At 41.6% G+C, this 23109-nt stretch overlaps 2 protein-coding genes across 6 annotated transcripts in view; one reads left to right on the top strand and one right to left on the bottom strand.

The window, feature by feature from the left end:
- The window catches only part of evc2 (EvC ciliary complex subunit 2), a 172886-nt gene that overhangs the window by 140598 nt on the left and 9179 nt on the right, over window positions 1-23109 (bottom strand). Inside the window, exons 3-6 of one of the 4 annotated variants that reach the window (XM_033021146.1) lie at window positions 10583-10848; window positions 10137-10224; window positions 6827-6981; window positions 4113-4181 (exon numbers count right to left, since the gene is read on the bottom strand). In XM_033021146.1, the coding sequence (XP_032877037.1) occupies window positions 4113-4181; window positions 6827-6981; window positions 10137-10224; window positions 10583-10846 (576 nt within the window). In that variant the 5' untranslated portion in view covers window positions 10847-10848. Of the gene's footprint in view, window positions 1-4112; window positions 4182-6826; window positions 6982-10136; window positions 10225-10582; window positions 11240-23109 lie in introns of those variants that run through there. The other 3 variants (XM_033021155.1, XM_033021172.1, XM_033021164.1) reach the window with 3 other exon arrangements.
- evc (EvC ciliary complex subunit 1) overlaps window positions 11473-23109 on the top strand; it is a 47897-nt gene continuing 36260 nt past the window's right edge. The window contains exons 1-9 of one of the 2 annotated variants that reach the window (XM_033021183.1): window positions 11473-12314; window positions 14205-14321; window positions 15352-15435; window positions 16004-16236; window positions 17886-17970; window positions 18395-18493; window positions 19528-19662; window positions 20625-20783; window positions 22187-22403. In XM_033021183.1, coding sequence (XP_032877074.1) covers window positions 12132-12314; window positions 14205-14321; window positions 15352-15435; window positions 16004-16236; window positions 17886-17970; window positions 18395-18493; window positions 19528-19662; window positions 20625-20783; window positions 22187-22403 — 1312 coding nt within the window. In that variant the 5' untranslated portion in view covers window positions 11473-12131. The remainder of the gene's footprint in view (window positions 12315-14204; window positions 14322-15351; window positions 15436-16003; window positions 16237-17885; window positions 17971-18394; window positions 18494-19527; window positions 19663-20624; window positions 20784-22186; window positions 22404-23109) is intronic. The other variant, XM_033021191.1, reaches the window with a different exon arrangement.

The following is a 23109-nucleotide window of genomic DNA, read 5'->3' as shown; positions in this document are numbered from 1 at the left end:
GTGCAGGGAGAGATTTGTGAGCACCAAGAGTGGTGAGTACCTGGAACGCACTGCCTGGGTGGTGGTGGAGGCAGATAGGATAGTGATATTTTAGATAGGCACATGGACATGTAGGGAATGGCAGGATCTGAGTCATGTGCAGGCAGAGATTAATTTAACTTGGCATCACATTACATTGATGTTGTGGACCTGTACTGCTCTATGTTCAACATAACATGCCCTCCCATGCGTCATCAGCAAACTTAAATGCTTTATGCTCTGCTGCCCACTCCTCCAGTTTATTAATACAAGTCGTAAATAATCAAGGGTTAAGCACTGATTCTCATTCTCACTCACATATATTCTGACACAATGGGGTGGCAAAGGCAGCCCAAGCATTTGCTGGGCAAAAATGCTGGAGAAACTCAGCGGGTGAGGCAGCATCTATGGAGCGAAGGAAATAGGTGATGTTTCGGGTCGAGACCCTTCTTCAGACTTATGTGGGGTGGGGGGGTGGGAAGAAAAAAGGAACAGGCGGAGACAGAGGGCTGTGGGAGACCTGGGAAGGGGAGGGGAAAGAGGGAGAAAGCAAGGACTACCTGAAAATGAAGAAGTCAATGTTCATACCGTTTCATACCCAAGCAAAATATGAGGTGCTGCTCCTCCAATTTGCAGTGGGACTCACTCTGGCCATGGAGGAGGCCCAGGACAGAAAGGTCAGATATGGAATGGGAGGGAGAGTTGAAGTGCTGAGCCACCGGGAGATCATCTTAACCCAGACCCGTTACCACAGCCACGTTTGCTTTGTCGGAACCGCCAACCTGATCTCCCGGTGGCTCAGCACTTCAACTCCCCTCCCAATACCGAATCCGACCTTTCTGTCCTGAGCCTCCTCCATGGCCAGAGTGAGTCCCACCACAAATTAGTGGAGCAGCACCTCATATTTTGCTTGGGTAGTTTACCTTGGGTGGTATGAACATTGACTTCTCCAATTTCAGGTAGTGCTTGCCTTCTCCCTCTTTCCCTTCCCCTTCCCAGCTCTCCCACAGCCCACTGTCTCCACCCCTTCCTTTCTTCTTCCCACCCCCACATCAGTCTGAAGAAGGGTCTCGACCCAAAACTTCACCTATTCCTTCACTCCATAGATGCTCCCTCACCTGCTGAGTTTCTCCAGCATTTTTGCCTACCTTCGATTTTTCGAGCATCTGCAGTTCTTTCTTAAACATCAAGCATTTGCTATATTATTTGAATGAGTGATTTTTAACTCGGGCCTCATGCCAGCTTACAGACCCATCATTCCATCAGCTCTGCATATGCTTTGCATGCAACTCAAATTGGTTGGGAATGAAATGCCACACCACCAGCGTGTGACATAGTATAGTGACAGAAATCACACTAGAGGGCAGTAGAAGCCAACAACTGTTCATACATTAAAAAAGTGAAGCACCTTTCGTCACATTCAATTACACTTTGTGTTCCAATATTAACATAACCATAAAACATTCAAAATTTGGTTTTTCTCCCCCTCCCTCTCTCTCTCTAAGTGACAGTAAAACACAAATCCTCTATGTTGTGTTCAGATACTTGGTTTACTTATTCAATGAGTGAATTAACCACACAAATGACTCGTAAGCTCCTTTATACCTTCTCTTCTGTTGAATCACTTGCACAAGTATTTGAAAAACACCCTGATAAAACGTAGTTAGAAGCACATGTTCCCAGCTTGTCTCCCAAGTTAGATACAAAAATCTGGAGTAACTCAGCGGGACAGGCAGCATCTCTGGAGAGAAGGAATGGGTGATGTTTTGGGTCGAGATCCTTCTTCAGACTGGTTAGGGATAAGGGAAAAAGGAGAGATATAGACGATGATGTAGAGAGATAAAGAACAATGAATGAAAGATATGCAACAAAGTTACGATGATAAAGGTAACAGGCCGTTGTAAGCTGTTTGTACGGTGAAAACGAGAAGCTAGTGCGACTTGGGTGGGGGAGGGAGAAAGAGAAAGGGAATGCCGGGGTTATTTGATATTAGTGAAATCAATATTCATACCACTGGGCTGTAAGCTGCCCAAGCTAAATATGAGATGTTTTTCCTCCAATTTACATTTAGCCTCACTCTGACAATGGAGGAGACCTAGGACATAAAGGTCTGTGTGGGAATGAGAAGGAGAATTAAAGTGTTTAGCAACAGGGAGATCAGGTAGGTTCAGGCGGGCTGAGTGAAGGTGTTCAGCTAAACGATTGTCCAGTCTGCTCTTGGTGGTCTCACTGATGTATAAAAGTCCACATCTTGAACAGCGAATACAGTAGATGAGGTTGGTGGAGGTGCAAGTGAACCTCTGCCTAACCTGGGAGGACTGTCAGTGTACCTGAACAGAGTCGAGGGAGGAGGTATAGGGACAGATGTTGCACCTTCTGTGGTTGCAGGGGAAGGTGCCTGGGGAGGGGGTGGTTTGGGTGGGAAGGGATGAGTTAACCAGGGAGTTGTGGAGAGAACGGCTTCTGCGGAAGGTGGAAAGGGGTGGAGATGGGAAGACGTGACCAGTGTTGGGATCCTGTTGGAGGTGGTGAAAGTTACGGAGGATTATATGGTGTATGCGAAGGCGGATGGGGTGAAAGGTAGGGACTAGGGGGACTCTGTCTCTGTTGCGACTGGGGGGAGGGGGAGCAAGGGCAGAGCTGAGGGGTACCAAGGAGACCCTATTGAGGGCCTCATCTATGACGGGAGAGGGAAACCGCCATTCCCTAAAGAATGAGAACATCTCAGATGTCGTGATATGGAACACCTCATCTTGAGTGCAGATGCGGCATAGATGGAGGAATTAGGAGTAGGGGATAGAATCTTTGCTGAAAGCAGGGTGGGAAGAAGTTTAGTCGAGATAGTTGTGGAAGGCAGTTTAATGGTAATAGACATCGGTCGATAGTCTATTTCCTGTGATGGAGACTGAGATCAAGAAAGTGCAGGGAGGTGTCGGAGATGGTCCAAGTAAATTTAAGTGCAGGATGGAAATTGGTGGCGAAGTTGATGAAATCCATGAATTCTGCATGGGTGCAGGAGGTAGCACCAATGCAGTCATCAATGTAACAGAGATAGAGTTTGGGGATAGGGCCAGTGTACGCCTTGTTCAATGTACCCTACAAAGAGGTAGGCATAGCTGGGGCCCATGTGGGCCATAGCTACGCCTTGGAGGAAGTGGGAGGATTCGAAGGAGAATTTGAGGGAGGAGTCAAAGGAAAAGCAGTTGAGGCTAGGCGGCGTAGAGTGTTAGCAGAAGGAAACTGGATGTTTCTACGGTCAAGAAAGAAACTGAGGGCTTTAAGGCCTTCCTGGTGGGGGACGGTGTAGTGACAAAACATCCATAGTAAAGATGAGGGAGTGGGGGCTAGGAAAGCAGAAGTCGTCAAAGAGACGAAGGGCCTGCGAGGTATCAAGAACATACCTGTAGATCGGGAGAAATTGGACCGGGGGTGGGGGGGGTAGGATGTGGTCGAGGTACATGGAAATAATTTCAGTGGGACAGGAGCAGGCAGAAAGAATGGGTCTGCCAGGGCAGTTGTGTTTATGGATTTTGGGGAGAAGGTAAAACTGGGCTGTGCGGGGGATGGGAAATGATAAGGTTGGAGGCTGTGGAAGGCAGACAAGCCAGAAGTGATGAAATCAGAAATGGTCTGTGTGATTTTGGCCTGGTGCTCATCTGTGGGATCATGGTCCAAGGGTAGGTAGGAGGAGGTGTCAGAGAGCTGATGCCTGGCCTGAGTGCGGTAGAGGTCAGCGTGCCAGACTTTTTCCACTAAAGTTTCCATCACAAATTACCTTCCATGCTGCAGCACACTAGCTATCTCAGCACGAGGCAACTTGCTGGACGAACGCAGGCAGCATTTGAGGAATGAACGGACAGATAACGTTTCAGGTCTGATGAAGAATCCCCTTCACCAGTCCAATCGCTCCTGAGATGTTGACTGACCTGCTAGGTTCCTCCAGCACCTTGTATTTAGTACTCCAGCACTTTGTATCCTACTTGAAATTTAATAATTGTTAAATCGTGCAAATTTGTGAGTATTTTGATCCTGCAAATATTACCTCTATTTGCTTCCAGAGTGCAGAAGGGATCACGTTTGAAAAAACAGCTTACCTCTGCGCATTTCTGAAAAGTCACGTTGAATGCTGAAGATCCTGTTGCCTTGATTGTGTTTTCATTGTACTGAAAATATACAACGTAATTTCACTGTCACGGGTAACAACAACAAAAAATCTCCGAAGTTCAAATAGGAAAATAATGTAAATATTCAGCCTGCTGGCATGAATCTATGGAAGGAGAAACAGTTTATATTTCAGGTTGATGACATTTATTACACTGAAATGTTGACTCGATTTGTCTCTCCACAGATGCTGCCTGACCTGCTGAGTATTTCTAACATTTTCTATTTTTCACTTCAGATGTTTGGTGTCTGCAGCAATGTGATTCACATTGACCCCTTCTTTACGCGAGACTGCTTTCCCAGAAACAGTTCATATAGCTGCTTTTTGGAATGTTCTGGGCTTTGTTCAAGAAACACACGTTGAACGTTACATCTTGCATTCATTTATTTTGTTTTATCACGTAAATTCCATGAGAGTTAATTTTTTTCCCTTTATTAAATTTTTGGGTCGTGATGTGTGAATTCTGTACGGGCACATTTCTGTTACTTAATGAGGCTTGGTTGTACAACACACCAAATCTCTAAATACCAGTTTATTACATTGCACTATGTCTGTAGCTGAGGCTCAGTCTCTTTCAAATGCTTTGCAAAGGTCGCCGCAGGCAGGCACCATCTTGGAAGTTTTCCGCCCTGGAGCGGAAAAGACTACAAAAAGTAGTAAACACTGCCCAGTCCATCATCGGCTCTGACCTCCCTTCCATCGAGGGGATCTATCGCAGTCGCTGCCTCAAAAAGGCTGGCAGCATCTTCAAGGACCCACACCATCCTGACCACACACTCATCTCCCCACTACCTTCAGGTAGAAGGTACAGGAGCCTGAAGACTGCAACGACCAGGTTCAGGAATAGCTACTTCCCCACAGCCACCAGGCTATTAAACTTGGCTCGGACAAAACTCTGAACATTAATATCCCATTATCTGTTTATTTGCACTTTATCAGTTTATTTATTCATGTGTGTATATATTTATATAATGGTATATGGACACACTGATCTGTTCTGTAGTCATGCCTACTATGTTTTGTTGTGCTGAAGCAAAGCAAGAATTTCATTGTCCTATCAGGGACACATGACAATAAACTCTCTTGAATCTTGAAATGCTGGTTGATTCTATATTCTTCTTGTGCTCCATAGCAACTTAATCCTCGATGTTGAATGTCAAAATACTGGTAACCAATACTCCATTTGCTCTGTGGACTTCACCTTCTCTAGAATGTATTATTAAATCAAAGGTTGCTTCACCACATTGCCTGCCATTTCCGAAATATGCCAAAAACTGCTCAAAATAGAATATTAATTTTTATAATCTGTACATGCAATCAGCACGGGAGATAAATTAATTGAATCTGCAGCCTCAAGGTAGCAGCATCTAACATCAAGACTCCTCACCATCCAGTTCATGCCCTCTTCATGTTGCTGGTGTCAGGCAGTGGTAACAGAAGCCTTAAGTCCCACAACGCCAGGTTCAAGAACAGCTACTTTCCTTCAACTATTAGGTCTTGAACCGGCCTGCACAACCGTAATCCTACCTCAGCAATGGAACACTGTTGACAACCTCTTGTACCATTGTCAACTTGTTTTTGAATTTGAATTTCCATAGTCTTACCCTTTTCACTGTCTTGTAGAATTTGTGTGTAATTTATGTATTAGTTAGGTTTCTGTTTGTTGGCTGAGTTGATCTGTTTGGGCCGTTGCTACAAGCAAGACTTTCATTGTACCTGCACATCACCGTGTTTTTGCATATGATAATAAACTTGACTTCCAATACTGACCTTCTGTTCTACTTTAGTAAATAGTATACAGAAAATTCCATTAATAAAGCCGAGTTAAATCATCTTTCAACAGTAAAATAATTATTTGAGTTGCTTCTAGATGCAGTGTACCAATACATTTGTACATTATTCTGCAACATCTGGAAATTCTACAGAAAAATAATTTCCAACTTATTAATCAGCAATGCTCCGATACAATGTAACTAATATTTTTCTATTACAAGTTCTCAATAAGAATTTTTGACCCAAAATGCTCTCTGTTTCACATTCCAGAGTTGCTACCGAATCTGCATCTGTTCTTTCAAAGTTTAAATTTAGTTCAATGAACCCTCTTTGATAGAATCACTAGGAGGAGATATTGTAATATATGTTTTCAACAAACATAGCCATGCACCACAAAAACAGAATATCTGGATATTACTGCATTGCTGTGTGTGTGGGTTTGTATCAACAGACTGGTTGCCACTCTCTCTACATCAGCACAAACTCTGCACTTCATAAAGAATTATCACTCAGTCCATGCACAATCCCCCCACCCAACCAGCCTCACAACTTTACTTCAACAAGTGAATCAAAGTACAAAATGTGTAGGAAGGTCTTGACCCAAAACTTCACCCATTCCTTCTATCCGGAGATGCTGCCTGTCCCTAACTACACTGATTACTCTAATGTTTTGTGTCTACCTTTGAATCAAAGTACGTCATGGAACCAGCCCTAATAACATTAAGGGCACTGCTTCTTCAACTCTCTGGACATTGGTAGATTTTCAATCCATTGGGTACACATTGGGTATGCAAGCAAATAATTTCACTGTGCCTAGTCACACGTGATAATAAAGTATTCCATTCCATTGATATACAACTTTGCTGCACTGACCTTCAATAGGTTCTGTGGTACTTCCCTTTTCCTTGGGGATTGAAATGGTTTGCTCCATGTTAAAAGTGAGAACAGCAATGACTGGCTCCAAGTGCTGCCTGAGGCTGCTGAAGATAGCGGATGGTTCAGATGCTCCTGTGATGAAATCCCTAACTCTGCCATGGAAGAAATACATCAGTTGATACAACAGATTTAGACCACATACTAAATATTGAATAGCTTAAATTGCCAAAATGCTATAAAATTAGTATGCCAAAAAAAGTATTGCTATCGACAGTCCCAGCACAGTGGTGAAGTTTCAGTCAAGATTCTGTGTACCAATACTTCATGTAATACAAACAATTGAAAGATGGGTAAGAAACATTATTTGACTTTGATAATTGATCAATCGAGTGAAAACAAAGCCCTTCCCCAACTTTAGAGCTTCACTACAGATCTGTTACCAGAAGCACAAGCAGAAATGTGTAGGAATCTCTCAACCCTGAACAATATGTGTAGCTGTGCGATTTAAAAATGAAACTTGGCAGAACCTAAGAACCAGTTATCACATTGCAAATTGGGAGAATTCTAGCTAAAGATGTGGTTCCTCAATGTGATTCTTCACTGCCTATCGGTAATGATTCCAAACAAAAGGTTGAATCTATCATGGGGTTCAGTAGCAGAACCCTGTATTGGTGGGATACCCCAATTCTCCAGTATTGGTGGAATATCTCATATTCTGAATTTATCAAGTTTGGCCTGGCACAAGATCGGAGACACCATTAATTGCAAGCAGGATTACAGGCACATCGCCCTTTATGCAGGGCTTATGTGCTTTAAAAGCGGCATGTAATTAAAAAATGCATAAATTAAGCATATACGCGACTACACTGTCAGCAGTAAATTTATCCAAGTTATTCCAAAAATTCCAAAGTTATTCCAAAATACGAGCATAATAATCTTTATACAACTTTAATAATCAAGGTTTGGTATTAAAGGAACAAGCACATTATTTAAAAAATGCATAAATCAAGCACGCGTGAAAGGCAAGGTGCCTGTGCTTGGTTTTTGATTAACGCAAAGGAGAATTTAACTAACATTTATTAATTATTTCTCATTGGTTTAAAATGTAACCATGAAATGTAATATTAGTTTGTTTTGTTAACTATCCTTGTTTAAATCTTTTAATTCAACATCATTCATTTTCAGTGTTGCTAAACATTAGTGACATTTAAAAAACTAAAGTTTCCCACAGATCTTACGGACAGCTATTATGAGCTGTCGGGGGCATCCGAGGATGGAACATCCTTATTGTGCTGCCAGAAGTGGCTGGATTCTAGAATGCAAAGAGCAAGAGAGATTAACTCTCTGCATCTGGGCCAGGTAATGTTGGGGAGATACTGTGTGGCTATTATAGACTGAGGATATTTGGCTGAAAAGAACCAGCTCAATATGTTTGATCACCACTGGAATCTCTCTAATAGGACATGGCCTTCTTGGTTCTCATTTTTGACCTGCTCTCTCTAACCATGCACCCCTCCTCTTGATTTGTTCCATTCTATCATCAAATCTCTTCTCCCCATTTTCAGTCTGTTGGTAGATTAGCAAATGAAATGTTATCAAGTTATTCCATATTGCATTGACTTTAAATTGATCTCAAAGTGTAAATAATGTCAAGGGAGTACATCCTGTGCCTCAATATCCATATATTTTGTTGAATCCACTTCAATCCAGATATTTTGACTCATGAAGATCATGCTCAGTAGTTTTCTTAGAGACAGCTAACACAGTATTGCTCAAGGTATAGAGACTGAAACAAGCTCATGCAGTCAGAAATAGTTGGACTGGGATTCACATGACGCTTATACAAATTCCTTCTATGTTGTGTTTCCTCCCATTACAATGTCGTCATGGCACCTTGACTTTAAATCAATCATGCCCATAATTTAATCTTTCATTTCCAAGCATTGTTGTCATAATTAGAGCATTCAACACAATACTAAGATTGCATATTAAACTTTATCCTTCTCATTTGCACAAAGTTAAATAGAAGTTTACACTATGAACTTCCTGGATATGGTGTAGCATTACCACAAATTAGCCAAACAGGCTGTGGGAGATACAAGAGCAAACTGGCAGGCAATGTTTTGATGGGCATGAGCATCAGATGAGAAAGAGTAATTACCAATTACCCAAACATTAACTGGGCTATAGACTGTGTCAATAAATAACACGGAGAAACATAGAAGGGTGGATGACACAGAATTCCTAAAATGCATTCAGGAGAACTTTTTTATCCAGCAGTTGGCAACAAGGGAGGAATAATTCTAGATTTGATTTCAGGAATTAAACTGTTCTGGTGGAAGAAATATCAATGGACCATTTTGGTTATGATAATCCAAATTTGGTTAGATTTACAATTGCTCTTGTTATTCAGTAGAATAAAAAAAAAAATAAAGGTTCTAAATTGAGAAGGCCACATTTATGAGATGGAGGAAAGATTTAGCAGAGTGAACTGAAAACAGCTACTTGATGGTAAATGTCCAGGAGCAATAGGAGGCAATTAAGAAATGTTAAGTGGTTTACAGTAAACAAGGATGGGTGGGACAACCACATTTAGAGATCCTTGATTAATAAGCTGCTTTGAGGACAAAAAAAAGTAAGAAATGGAAACATTTAGATGGACACAAAATGCTGGAGTAACTCAGCGGGACAGCCATCTCTGGAGAGAAGGAATGGGTGACGTTTCGGGTCATTTGTAAGACACCAAAAGCTTAATATACCAGAAGCCTAAAAGTACAAATAAGGATACCATAGATAAGATGAACGAGTGTGAAATATTGGGTGCGACAAACATAGGTAGAGGAAAAGCTAAGGGCTTAAATCATTTTTGAAAATAGATAACTCACAAGGTCCATGTTGATAAAGGAAGCATGGGAGAAATTGCAGAGACTGATCACAATTTCTCAATGGCTTCAGTAGAAGTGTCAGAGAATTGAAGAACTATTAGAAATTGTGTTATATTTGTATCAGGATGGTGTGCCTCTGCATTGGGAACCTGTGAGCCTCGTTCTGATGAGCCTCTTGTTATTCTTGGCGATACCGTTCATAGATTTAGGAAATGTTGTCAGAGTTAGCTATGTAAGTAAAGGCAGTGCATTTTGTACATGGCTCATATTACAGTTTTTAATTTTTAAGGGTGCATAAATCCTTCACATTAAACAGCATTCAACCAGAAGGTATAAAAAGAACGATTATAGATCACAGCAGAAAGGCAAACAGGAAATGTTATGGTAATGGACCGATGCAAAACGATTACAAATTCACTCACCTGGATTTGAGTGTGTAGTGTCATACAAGTTTAAACCCGGCGAATCTGTTGTCGGCCCATACTGTAGGCAGCTCCGACCTTCCAAACACTTCAAAATTAAAGTGGAAGTACATGATTACTCCGTGGTCTCAAATGTTGTGAGATGCGTTAAAAACTTTCCCCGTCAACGGCATTAGATTTAAGTGTATTAAATGATTATTGTAGGACTAAAATGAATCGTTGAAGCTCTAATAAAGCGAGTGCGTGGGCACAAATGTGTGCACTGTACAAACTAGTTACAATAATTACATGCAATACATTGTTTAATGGGAAATCTTGAGAAATAACAGGAGATTAAAACTATCCAGACAACAACTCATTTCCGAACGAGGAGCTATTTCCAATTTCGCATCTGCTGTAATCAGATAAAAAATATCTTGATGGTCACCCAACCGAGGACACGCTACCTTGTGATCAGTGTCAAGGCCAGCGAGGGGCGCACACTGCTGTTCCCTGGTCCGAAGACCAAGAAGTTTGTTCTGCTCCGGGAAATGGAGTGAACTTGGCTTTGGAAGTTCTTGCAACCTCTTTTCTATTCTTCCATTCACATGGAACGTCGATGAAGGTGGCTTAAAAGCATTCGTCAGCGAATGCATGGTACCCGCCATCGCTGAAATGTGCAGAGTGTGGCTGAGTGCAGTAAACAGGAGTAGCGAGACATTGATTTTCATGACACACGGCTCTCTCGATTAAAGTACCATTCATTGCATGGTCCACACAGCACAACTCAGCGGGAGGGCAGTGGCAAACCTGCCGTGTGATTAAAGTAAATCACCAGGCCAGACGGTGACAGAACTAGAGTTCAGGTCTCAAGCCATCATGAAGTTGCCAAGTCCTCAGCATTTCCCCAGACACTGGTGAATGGAACATCCCGCATACAGTTGCACATGTGGGTCCTGGGCAGCCTTGCAGTTTAGATCGAGTGCATTTTGTCCTCGGGTTTCTCCTCCTGCACTGAGGAGTGAGGCTGGGCATCAGCGGCCTCGCTAAAGCCCACCACTGCTAGTTGCACACAGCGCTTCATCCCGGGCTTGTGCACAATGCAGCCATTGCCTGGTCCCAGAGGCGCTAGGTCCCGCCCCTAGCACATAGCGATTGGCTGCATCCCCCCAATTCGCCAAAGTGATTGGTTGACAGCTGCGCCTTGTGTATGGCCAACATAGCTGTCAATTAACTGGCCGCAGAGGGTTCTGGGTGATGTAGTCCTTGCTCTCGGGATTGTGGGTATCTTCCTATTGGGCAGAGCGAGCGAATAACTACAGCCCCCAGCATGCATTGCGTACCGCTGGAGGTTCGGACAAACTGCAGCGCAGAGTTGCGGAATGTCCTGGTGATTATGAATCGCTCGCAATTTTCTCTTTTTTTGGACGCGTGGGTGGTTGCATGTGGCTGGTGCAACGACTTTTTATTTCACACACAGTGGAGAATTTAAAGCTATCTACTTGTGCTATCACCTTCAGTAAAACTATTTTCGTTTGGAATGAAGAAAAACAAAACAAGACCACCCAAGAGGATTTTCACGCTGATTACAGATTTATGTAGATGCGAGGCTGGGCGGCCGCGGAGAGCGGAGAAATGTCGAGTGGAAGGGGGGAAAAAACACCCCGAAGATCCCAAAGCTTTTAGATATGCATAAGAAACGTTTGAATTTATATCGTGCCTTTCACGTCCCATATCGGACGTCGGGCAATTAAGTAGTTCTGTTTCTACGAAATTCGACTAATTCCAGTGTTTATTTTTGTGACGGGCTGTGGATAATAACAGGGCTGTTGTGAGTTTCAGCTCCTTGAGTGAAGGGCAGTCCTTGCCATTCAATGTGTAGGAAGGAACTGCAGATGCTGGTTTAAACCGAAGATAGACACAACGTGCTGGAGTAACTCAGCGGCAGCATCTCTGGAGAAAGGGAATAGGTGACGTTTCGGGTCGAGACCTTTCTTCAGACCATTTAATGTTGCAATGTCTCGGACCAACTATGGCCTCGATTCCTGTGCGGTGCGAACGGTCCTTGCTGTCCCATCCAGCGAGGTGCAGTTTGACACCGGGTTACTGGCGACTGCTGTGGTGCTGGGCATCATCCTGGGTACCATTGGGGCAGTTCTGTTATACTTGTTTGTTTTGGAATCCGTCTTGCAAAGAAAGGTAATACTCTCCTCATTTAAAAAAAAAACCATATAAAAGGTTATGCATGCGTTAAGCAACAGTTTACTCAATTCTGAGTCATTCGTAACTGTCACTGTATGTCATGTTATTACTTGTGGGCAGAGCACCAAGGCAAATTCCTTGTACGTGAATACTTGGCCAATAAACTTACTTACTTATTACAAAGGAATGGTGAAGTCAGTCAGCATTTTAGACAGTATAGTAACAGGAACGGACCCTCCCGCCCACAATATTTGTGCCGAGCATGATACCAAGTTAAACTGATCTCCACTGCCTGTACGTGATCCATATCCCTCTATTCCCTTCATGTGCCTATCTAAAAGCTTCGTAATCGCCAGTATTGTGCCTGCCTCCATTACCACCCCTGGCAAAGCGTTCCAGCCCGCACCATAATCTGTTCAAAAAGATTTGCCCCACACATCTCCTTCAAATTTTGCCCTTCTCACCTTGAAGCTGTGCCCTCTAGACTTTGATGTTTCCATCTTGAGGGAGGGGGGGGGGGGGGGGAGGGGGGGGGGGGGTTCTGACTGTTTACCTTATCTATGCCTCTCATCATTTGATATACTTCTTTCAAGTCTCCCCTCAACTTCTGATGTTCCAGAGAAAATAATCCAAGTCTACCCTCTCCCTGTAGCTGAAACCCTCCAATCCTGGCAGCATTCCGGTGAACCTCCTCTGTACCCTCTCCAAAGCATTCCGCATCTTTCCTGTTGTGGAGAAATCAAACCTGCATGCGTTACTTGAAATGCTGCCTAACCAAAGTCATATAAAGCAGCATCATCAGTTTTAGACCCTGAAACTTAATGCCCCTGGCAATGAGGGCAAGCATACTATATGCCCAGTGGCAGACTGGCCAGGGTGGCTTGCCCGATGGCAAGAAGGCCCCTGATGAAGTGGACCCCCTATATCAAGTGGGCCCCCTTTGTCTCCTGGCAACCAATATTTTTAGACCCAGCCCGCTACAGTATATGCCACCTTTACCACCCTATCTACTTGTGCTGTCACCTTCAGTAAGCTATGAACTCGGACTCCGAGATCCCTCTGCACATCAATCCTGTTAAGGATCGTGCCAATCACTGTATACATCTGACTTGCATTCAACCCAAAGTGCAACACCTCACGTTTGCTCGGGTTAAACTCCATCTGCCATTTCTCTACCCATTTCTGCAGCTGATTTATATTTCACTATCTCCTGACTGAATTCCTCACTATCTGCCACTCCTTTAATTTTGGTGTCAACAGCAAAAATACTGGTCAACCTATCTACGACTAGGTTGTTTATATACATCGCAAACAGCAGAGGTCCCAGCGCAAATCCCTGCCGAGCTCTACTGGTCACAGACCTCCAGCCAGAATATCTTCTTGCTACCACAATCCTCTATCTTCTATGAATAAGCCAGATCCAAATTCATACAACCAAGTCATTGCGAATCCCATCATAGAAACATAGAAAATAGGTGCAGGAGTAGGTCATTCAGACCTTCGAGCCAGCACCGCCATTCAATATTATGGCTGATCATCCAAAATCAGTACCTCGTTCTGTTTTTTTTCCCCATATCCCTTGATTCTGTTTGCCCTAAGAGCTAAATCTAACTCTCTCTTGAACACAGCCAGTGAATTGGCCTTCACTGCCTTATGTGGCAAAGAATTCCACAGATTCACAACTCTCTGGGTGAAAACGTTTTTTCTCATCTCAGTCATAAATGGCCTACCCTTTATTCTTAATCATTAATCCTGTTAACATTCTGGATCAGCCTACCATGAGGGACATTATTAAAAGCCTTACTAAAATCCACATACAGTATACAACATCCACTGCTGTACCTTCATGAATCTTTATTTTGGTCCATTTCGTCTTTTTTTTTTCAGCAAATGTGTTCAGATGGACTTGAGGACAGTTCCGATTCTGAGGATATCCAGAGTTATGACAGCAACTCCGAGACACCAATGGAAAGAACAAAAGCAGGAGCTTCCGTTCTTCAAGAGGTGGGATGCTTTACGTCCATTTTTTCCTCTTCTCCATTTTCTATCCTGTTGAGGAATTCTTTGATGCTTTATATAGCATGAGTATTTTGCTGTAATTCAATGTCCAGAGGACATCCTTATCTTTTGCTTACCAATGATCATTTTGCCACTGAGTTCTTGTTCCCATCGGCCAGGCAGAAAGTAGATCTGCCAGGGTGTGGGTGGGTCGAGGCATGATTAACATGGACCCTATGCATAGCACCACAAATAAGTCCTAAAAATGTTGTTGTAAAATAACTTTCTAAATCAAATTTAAAAATTTGGCACGGTGGCCCAGCAGTAGAGTTGCTGCCTTACAGCACCAGAGACCCGGGTTCGATCCTGACTATGGGTGCTGTCTGCATGGAGCTTATATGCTCGCCCCGTGACTGCGTGGATTTTCTCCAGGTGTTCTGGTTTCCTCCCACATTCCAAAGACATACAGGATTGCAGGTTAATTGGCTTTGGTTAAAACAAAAGTAAATTGGTCCGAGTGTATAGGATAGTGGAAATGCTGGTCGGCGCGGACACGGTGGGCCGAAGGGCCTGCTTCTGTGCTGTATCTCTAAACTAAACTAAATTCAATCTGCAATGAATTCCTATGTCCATAGCAAATACATGAATTAATAATTTAAACGACTAAATATCAAAATAGGACCATTGTGCAAAGACTGGCATGTTCTTTTTAAAATGGAGTCTATTCCTTGGTGATGCCAAGTTGCTGATGGCCTTGGACTTTGGGAAATAATTAAATTTGTTGGAATATCCAATTGTAGGCCGGAGATATAGAATTTTCTTGATGCTGTGGCTGAATTCAATGATTATATAATGATTACTAAATTCTGTTGGCATTCACAGACTAAGCTATTATTAATGTAATGGGAACATTTGCGTATATTATAATTATAGCTTGCATAATCTTTATAATATCCAAAAAGGTATTAGTGCAAAGATAAGGAATTAAAAACTTAAATAGTAGAATGTATGATGATATGCTTATTTTACTCTACAGGAAGATGAATTATCAATCAACAGTGATATAGCTGCTTTTGCACTGAAAGCAAGAGTCATATATCCCATTAATCAAAAATTTAGGGTAAGTTGTTATAAACGATAATAAATATTGCCATTCAACAACCATCTGAATGTTCATTTACTTTGCATTAATGTTGTAGACTGATAATCTACTTTTACTCCGAGAATAGGTTATTTGGAAATCTGTGTACACGATTAGTTAATTTATATTTGACCTAAATTTGAAATAATCATAATTTACAGCCTGATTTTGAAATGGGCAAAACTCAAATATGGAAACCGGAATATAGGAGAAAAAGGCTCTCCAATCCATCAATCCTGCTGCTGTAATTTAACATGTTCAAATATCATCCTCTATCCCAATACCATATTATTATTCTTTCCCCTTATTCCTCAATGCCTTTCGTGTTTAGAAATGAATCTATATTTAACAACCTGGAAACTTGTGAGAAAGAAGTCCACCGGTTTACCAACTTCTGAGTAAAGAGAATTTGAGTAAAGAGATCCATTCAAACCACATGGAATAAATTTCATAATAAGTTTTCCTAATTTTATTAAAGATTATTAATTTATCACCATGTTGCACTAATGACACACTTAATTATTAATAACCATGCAATTTATTGCAGCCCCTAGCAGATGGATCATCCAACCCTTCTCTATTAGAGAACTTGAGACAGAAAGCTCAAAGCAAAATGATAAAAGATATTGCTTCAACTGAATCGGAGTCACCCAGTCAAATGGATGAAAGAGATTATTATTACTATCAAAGGAATTATTCACCGCAGGATCCTAAAGCATATAATGAGGATAGAATGGTTTTGATAGTAAATTTCTTTCCAGAAATACTGGCCTATTCAAGGTAAATTATTTTATATTTTTACTCAGTATAAATGTGTGGTTGTAGGCAGGCATTAAATGAGGATGTGCTAGTTTAGTCTTGAGGTGAAACAGGGTTGGACAATGCTAATATGATTTGGTCCTCAAGTTGACTAAATTGTATTATAGATTCTACTGTAAGGTGAAGAAAATGTAGGAGGACATGGATTAATTAAAACACAAAGTAATGGAGTAACTCATCGAGTCGGGCAACAACTCTGGAAGACATGAATAGATAATGTTTTGAGTCATAGAACATAGACCAATACAGCACTGGAATGGGCCCTTCAGCCCACAATGTGTGGGCTCTGTACATCTCTGTTAAACATTTCCCCTCTCACCTTATACCTATACTCTTCAGTGTTGGACATTTCCACCCTGGAAGAAAGGCTCTGACTGTCTACCCTATCTATGCCTCATCATTTTACATACTTTTATCAAGTCTCGCCTCAATCGCCGACATTCCAGAGAAAACAATCCGTTTATGCAACCTCCGCCTGTAGCATTTTGGTAAACCTCCACTGCACCTTCACCAAAGTCTCACATCTTTCCTGTAATGGGGTGATCTGATCTTCACACAATATTCCAAATGCTTCCTAACCAAAGTCCTATAGAGCTGCACCATGACATCCTGATTCTTATATTCAATGCCGCTCACCCAGAAGGTAAGCAAACTGTATGCCACTTGTATGCAAACTGTATGCCACCCTATCTACTTGCGCTGCCACCGTCAACATTGAACAGACTCCAGGATTCCTCTGCACATCAATGCTGTTAAGGGTCATGCGATTAACTGTATACTTTAACCAGCATTCAACCTCCCAAAGGCAACATCTCACACTTGTTGGGGGTTAAACTCCATCTGTAATTTCTCCGCCCATTCTGCAGTTGATCAATATCCCGCTGTATCTTCTGACAGCCACTGTCTGCAACTCCTGCAATTTTATGGTTGTCAGCAAACCTACTCCCCAACCTATCTACATTTATGTTCATATATATGTGTATATGTATATATGTGTATATATATCACAAAAAGCAGCGGTCCTGGCACAGATCCCTGTGGAACTTCAATAGTCACAGATCTCCAGCTAGAACATCTTCCTTCCACCACAATCCTCGACCTTCTATGAATAGAGTCGGAACAATTTTGACCAAAAATATCAGTCTGAAGTGGGGTCCTGACTTTGAAAGCCACCTATCCATGTCTTCTAGACCACCTATCCATGTCTTCCTGACCTGCTGAGTTACTCCAGCATATTGTGTGTTTTCTTTGCAAACCAGCATCTACAGTTCCATGTGTATGGATTAATTAAAAGTTGTGCGGACTTGTTTAATGTCACCTTCATTTTTAAGTAATGGAGGAGACATTCCACCAAAATCTGACCTGAGATTAACTGGGCTAATCTCCTAAAGTAGTGCATGGCTCAGATTTCTGCTTGGCAGAGGTCCTATTCATGGTGGGCTAATAGGGTGGTACCAACCTCCATAGATCTTCCCGCCCTTGGGTTGAGAAATCTGTCCAGTGAACTTGCAACTGGCCATTGGGTCCATTGAATTCAGTCAGAGAATTTATTTAATATTGTTCAGTGTTGTTCATTTCCATGTAATACATATTTTCTTCATATTTGACAGTCCTCAGGCTGACCTTGGTCTGCACAGACTTAGCCTGCAAGATCTGAGACAATTAGATGCAGAAATGTATCAAGAAAAATGTTCGGTATGTATGTCTTCATTTCCCAAGGTTTGTAAAGTGAAAGTTAAATATCTAAACAAACAAAAAATGTAATGATTGTGTTGGTTAAAATGAAATATGGCAAACTCCTCGCTGGGTCTTATAATTCCAGATTCCTGGACAGAAATATTGCCAGAACAATGCTCTTGGATTTCACCCTATAGAGCTGAAAGACAGCTTGTTACAGAGTCCCATCATGTTTAACCTACTATGATTATGTAGTAACCTCTCGCGCAACATTCTAGACTGCAATGCTCTGTGTGTGTATATATGGCAATTTAGATTGCACCACAAGTTACACTGCACAGTCAGATTGTATATAGGAAAAACTGATTCACAGATGCTACTATTGTATATGTCAAATCTTTACTCCTCAAGAGCTCTGAATTCATCAATCTCTTTTCTTTAGATGTTTCTTCAGTTATTACGAATAGAATTGAATAATTTGTACCTAAGGGAGAAAATTGATGAAAATTTCTACAGGGATTTTCTTTCCAAGCAAGAGAAGGTAATGTTCAATCATACAATTTCTGTTAGCTTTATCAGAGTGAATAACCATTAATTATTTGTTTTAAGGTACGAGTGCAGCATTGTGTGTGTGTGTGTGTGTTTTTGTGTGTATGTATTTATGGACTTGCCTATATATACGTGTGTATGTGTATATATTATATATATATATATAAAGTGTGTGTGTTTGTGGCTAGCATCCTGTTAATTCAACTGAAATGTTTTATTCCCAGCTGCTCTGCTTTAATTAGATTAAAATAATTATTTGCACAGTATTATAATACATTCTCCACTGCGACTATTGGGTTACGGTGACTCTCGGGGGAATGGGAACCATGTCCTGATAAATCTTAAGGGAGAATGGTACCCAGTGAATCAGATGTCAAACCATCGAGATTTCCAAACTGACACACAGCCCATTATCAGAGTTTTGCAAGTACTCCAGCCGTGGTCTAACAAAAGTTGCATCAAAGCTCCCTGTTCTTGCATTCTACACTGGCTAATGATTGCAAGTATCCCGCCAGCCTTTTCCACCTTCTAATCTATTGCCATCTTTAATACTATCCAGGCCTCATCCATTCATTATGAATGTCCTATCGTGAATCTCAATCATGGTCACTGCCCAATCTCTAGACTCATTATGTACTGGCTTCAAAATATCTTCTGGGTGTCCTTAAAAATTCCACAGAGGAAGTTGAAATCCCTTACTACTGTAAGGCTTATGTGATTTGTGTACGTATCTGTTCCTGTTTCTCCTGCTGACTATTCTGAAGCAAATATATCCTGAGCAAAGTGATCACCCCCATTTTGTTCTTAAACGGAAAGTTTCTTCATCCGAGAACAGGGTGAAATAGTGTAAAGTGGAAATTAACATAATTTTAGACATAATTAGATCAGTCAATATTATAAGGAATCTATTGTAGCTAAGAAAACAAACAAAGTAACTTATTTTGTTTGATGGATGAGTTTTTCAGTTCTTCAGAGATGAGCCAAATGCACCCAGTAACAATTAATTAAAACCATTCTAATTGAAAGGAACTGAAAGAACTGGTGAAGAAACATCAGCCAATGTTGCCAAATGCAGCTGACGAGAAGGACTCTGAGCACCATTGTACTTTGGAAGAAACTGAAAGGAATGAACATGATTATTTTCAGTGTGCCATACAACAGGTAATACTTGCATGTACACAGGTAGTTTCATAATGCAGGAATTGGATCATTATACCATCTGTGCAAGACAATTGTGATGACTTGCCTGTATGAGATTGGGTTATTTAATTAATTTGAACATTCTTCTGGCATGCACAACAAATGCATGAGGAATGGCCATCTAATAGGATATATCTCCTTTCATAGAACATAGTACAGTGCAGCACAGGATTGTGCCCTGTGACCCACAATGTCTGTGGCGAACGTAATGCTAAGATAAACTAATCTCAACTGCCTGCACATGATCCAGACCCATCCATTCCCTGCATTATCAAGTGCCTATCTTGGCAAAGGTTAACATTTTGGTCACTAAAAATGTGTCGGTCTTTGCAAGATTGCCTCGGAGAAACAGTTAGCAGGAAACAGAAAAGACCTATCTTGCCTATTTAGACAAAAGGAATCTGTGGGTAAATTGCAGGGTAACATGATTTCCAAACCCCTTTATGTTTCCACAAGTGGGAGAATCTAGGACTAGAGGTCATGCTCTCAGAATTAAAGGACGTTCGTTTAGGAAGGAGATGAAGAGGAATTTTTTTAGTCAGAGGGTGGTGAATCTGTGGAATTCTTTGCCACAGAAGGCTGTGAAGACAAAGTCAGTGGAAATACTGTATCTAAGGCAGAGATAGATAGATTCTTAATTAGTATGGGTGTCAAGGATTATGGGGAGTAGGCTGGAGAATGGGGTTAGGAAGGAGAGATAGATCAGCCATGATTGAATGGCGGAGTAAACTTGATGGGCTGAATGGCCTAATTCTGTTCCTATCACATGATCTTTATCATGGTAAATCAGCAGCACAAATGCAAAGTCATATTGCCACTTTTGGAACTCCAATTCATGCAGCTTCTAAGTCATATTTTCCCATGATGTACAGAAGATACAGATAATTTAAGGATTCATTTATCATTATTTGTCTGTCCCTCAGATGACTGGATTCTTCCAGCAAACCGAACGCTCCCATTTCTTCCTGCTGAATCATTCTGGGCTTCCTAGAATCACTGTGGAGGCGGTAATGGAGAGCGTACATGAAAAAATGTCACAGGTGGAGAGTCTGTTAACTGATGTTCTGACTTTGCAAGTCACGGTACGTGGAAATAATGAATTATCCCAATATATGGAAGTTTTAATCCTTAGTTTTGTAGCAACGACAGGCTGTTAATTCACAGAGATATTTTCCCTGTGACTTGACCTATGTCTGGTGTTGTAAACTAGAGAGTGCACAATAAAACAAGCCCTAGGAAGATTGGCTAAGGGAAATGTTGTGGACCAGGAATAGGATAAATCCTCTTGTTTCTCCATTTGTGCAAGAATGCTGCTGTTAACTGCTCCTCTCCACTAATGCTGTGCCCAAGGAAATGCATGTCATCCTGTTAATGTTCTTTAAAGCCCTTGATAGCAAAACTGTTGGTCATGAGCAAGTAATTTATCACTTGATACCCACGTGGGCTAGGATTGTCTGTGGCACGTCTCTGGGCTGACTTGGAGTAACCTAAACTAACCTTTTCTCTGCATAAAATATTGAACAAATGTATTAAATGTAAATAAAAATTAACTCAGCAGGTCGGGCAGCATCTATGGATGGAATGGACAAATTATGTTTTGTGTCTGGACCCTTCTTCAGTCCGAAACCTCATCAGTCCATTGCCTCTCCCGCTGCCTGACCCACTGAGTTCCTCCATCACTTTGTGCAGAGTATTGAGCATCAGCAAGTATGTCGATGAAAGCATTGCTAATCTTTCCATCATTTTAAGTCATACTGACCTTTATGTAAGGAAAGCGGAGCATTGTGTTCTTATTATGAGCTGGAAAAATGCTTACCTTTGATGTAATTTACTAACCTAAAAAAACAAAAATATTTTGAAATACCTGCTACATTTGCTCAATTTAAACTTTTAATTTGGAGATGATGGCCATCAATAGTTGGGTAAAATATTGCTAGACCACTCAAGGTTGTGGTCTTAGAAAAGTTTTAGAAAAAATACTGCAACCACCTTAGCTCAGCAACTAATCCTTATTCAACAATGTAATCCTTATAAACAATGTTGCATAACTATATGCTTGATAAAGATTTATATGATGTGCATGACAAGTTAAACTCCAATCATTTCCAATCATTTAGCTACGCTTCATTTGGTACATTATCTCTATGTAGAGATACAGTACAGAAACAGGCTCTTTGGCCCACCGAGTCTGCACTGACCAGGGATCCTGCATGCCAACAATATCCTACACACTAATTTACAGTTATACCAAGTCAATTAACCGACAAACCTGTACTTATTTGGAGTGTGGGTGGAAACCGGTGATGCCGAGAAAACCCACGCAGGTCACAGGGAGTACGTACAAACACCATGCAGAAAAACACTCGTCGTCGGGTTCGAACCCGGGTCCCTGGCGCTGTAAGGCAGCAACTGTATCGCTGCACCATCGCGCCGCCCTTGTAATGTTGTTTGTTGTTATGTACGCTAATGTTATATTTTCTAACAGGTTATTCTGGATAAGGTGATGCGTTGGAAATTCATGGCAAAAAGCCTTCAATTACTCAAGTGGCTTGCTCAGCAGGAAAGCAAAATCAAATTGAAGATGGTGACATCTGTCCTGGACACTCTCGCCAGAGATGGTAAATTGGCATCTTGGCAAAAAGAAGAGATAACAGCCAGATTACAAAATTCGTTTCAAGGTTATGTGAACACTTTAAATAATGGTAAGTCTACGCTGGGGCTCTGATTCATATATTTAAATCTTTGTTGGCCACAGGTAAGATACCTGATGCTTCTTGCACCCTTATTCAAAAAGGATAGCAGGGATAAGTCAGGTAATTACAGGCCAGCGTGTCTAACGTAAGTGGTTGGGAAGTTATTGGAGAAAACATCCTAAGGATAAGGATTAACTTACATTTGGAGAAACAGATAATTTTATCGTTGAGTTTATTCTCCTATGCAAAAATAAGGCAAGATTACAGGTACAATGAAAATCTAGATTGCAGCAGCATCAGAGGTAAATAGACTCATACAACACACAAACGTTACTGGAGTTTATCTTGCACTAAATGTTATGCACGTTATTCCCTTTATCATGTATTTGTACACTGTAGATGTCTCGATTATAATCATGCATTGTCTTTCCGCTGGTGGACAAAAATTGCTGGAGTAACTCAGTGGGACAGGCAGCATCTCTGGAGAGAAGGAATGGGTGACAATAGACAATAGGTGCAGGAGCAGGCCATTCGGCCCGTTTTGGGTCGAGACCCTTCTTCAGACTGATGTCAGGGGAGTGTGCGGGACAGAGATAGAATGTAGTCGGAGACAGTAAAGGGGCTGTTCCACTGCAGCGACCTAATTGGCGAGTTTAGAAGAGTTTGCCCTCGACTCATACTTGCAGCATGGTCGACACGAGGTCCTAGGAGGTCT

Source organism: Amblyraja radiata, chromosome 1 (assembly GCF_010909765.2).
Source record: "Amblyraja radiata isolate CabotCenter1 chromosome 1, sAmbRad1.1.pri, whole genome shotgun sequence".
NCBI lineage: Eukaryota > Metazoa > Chordata > Chondrichthyes > Rajiformes > Rajidae > Amblyraja > Amblyraja radiata.
This window is presented reverse-complemented; position numbering and strand designations above follow the sequence as displayed.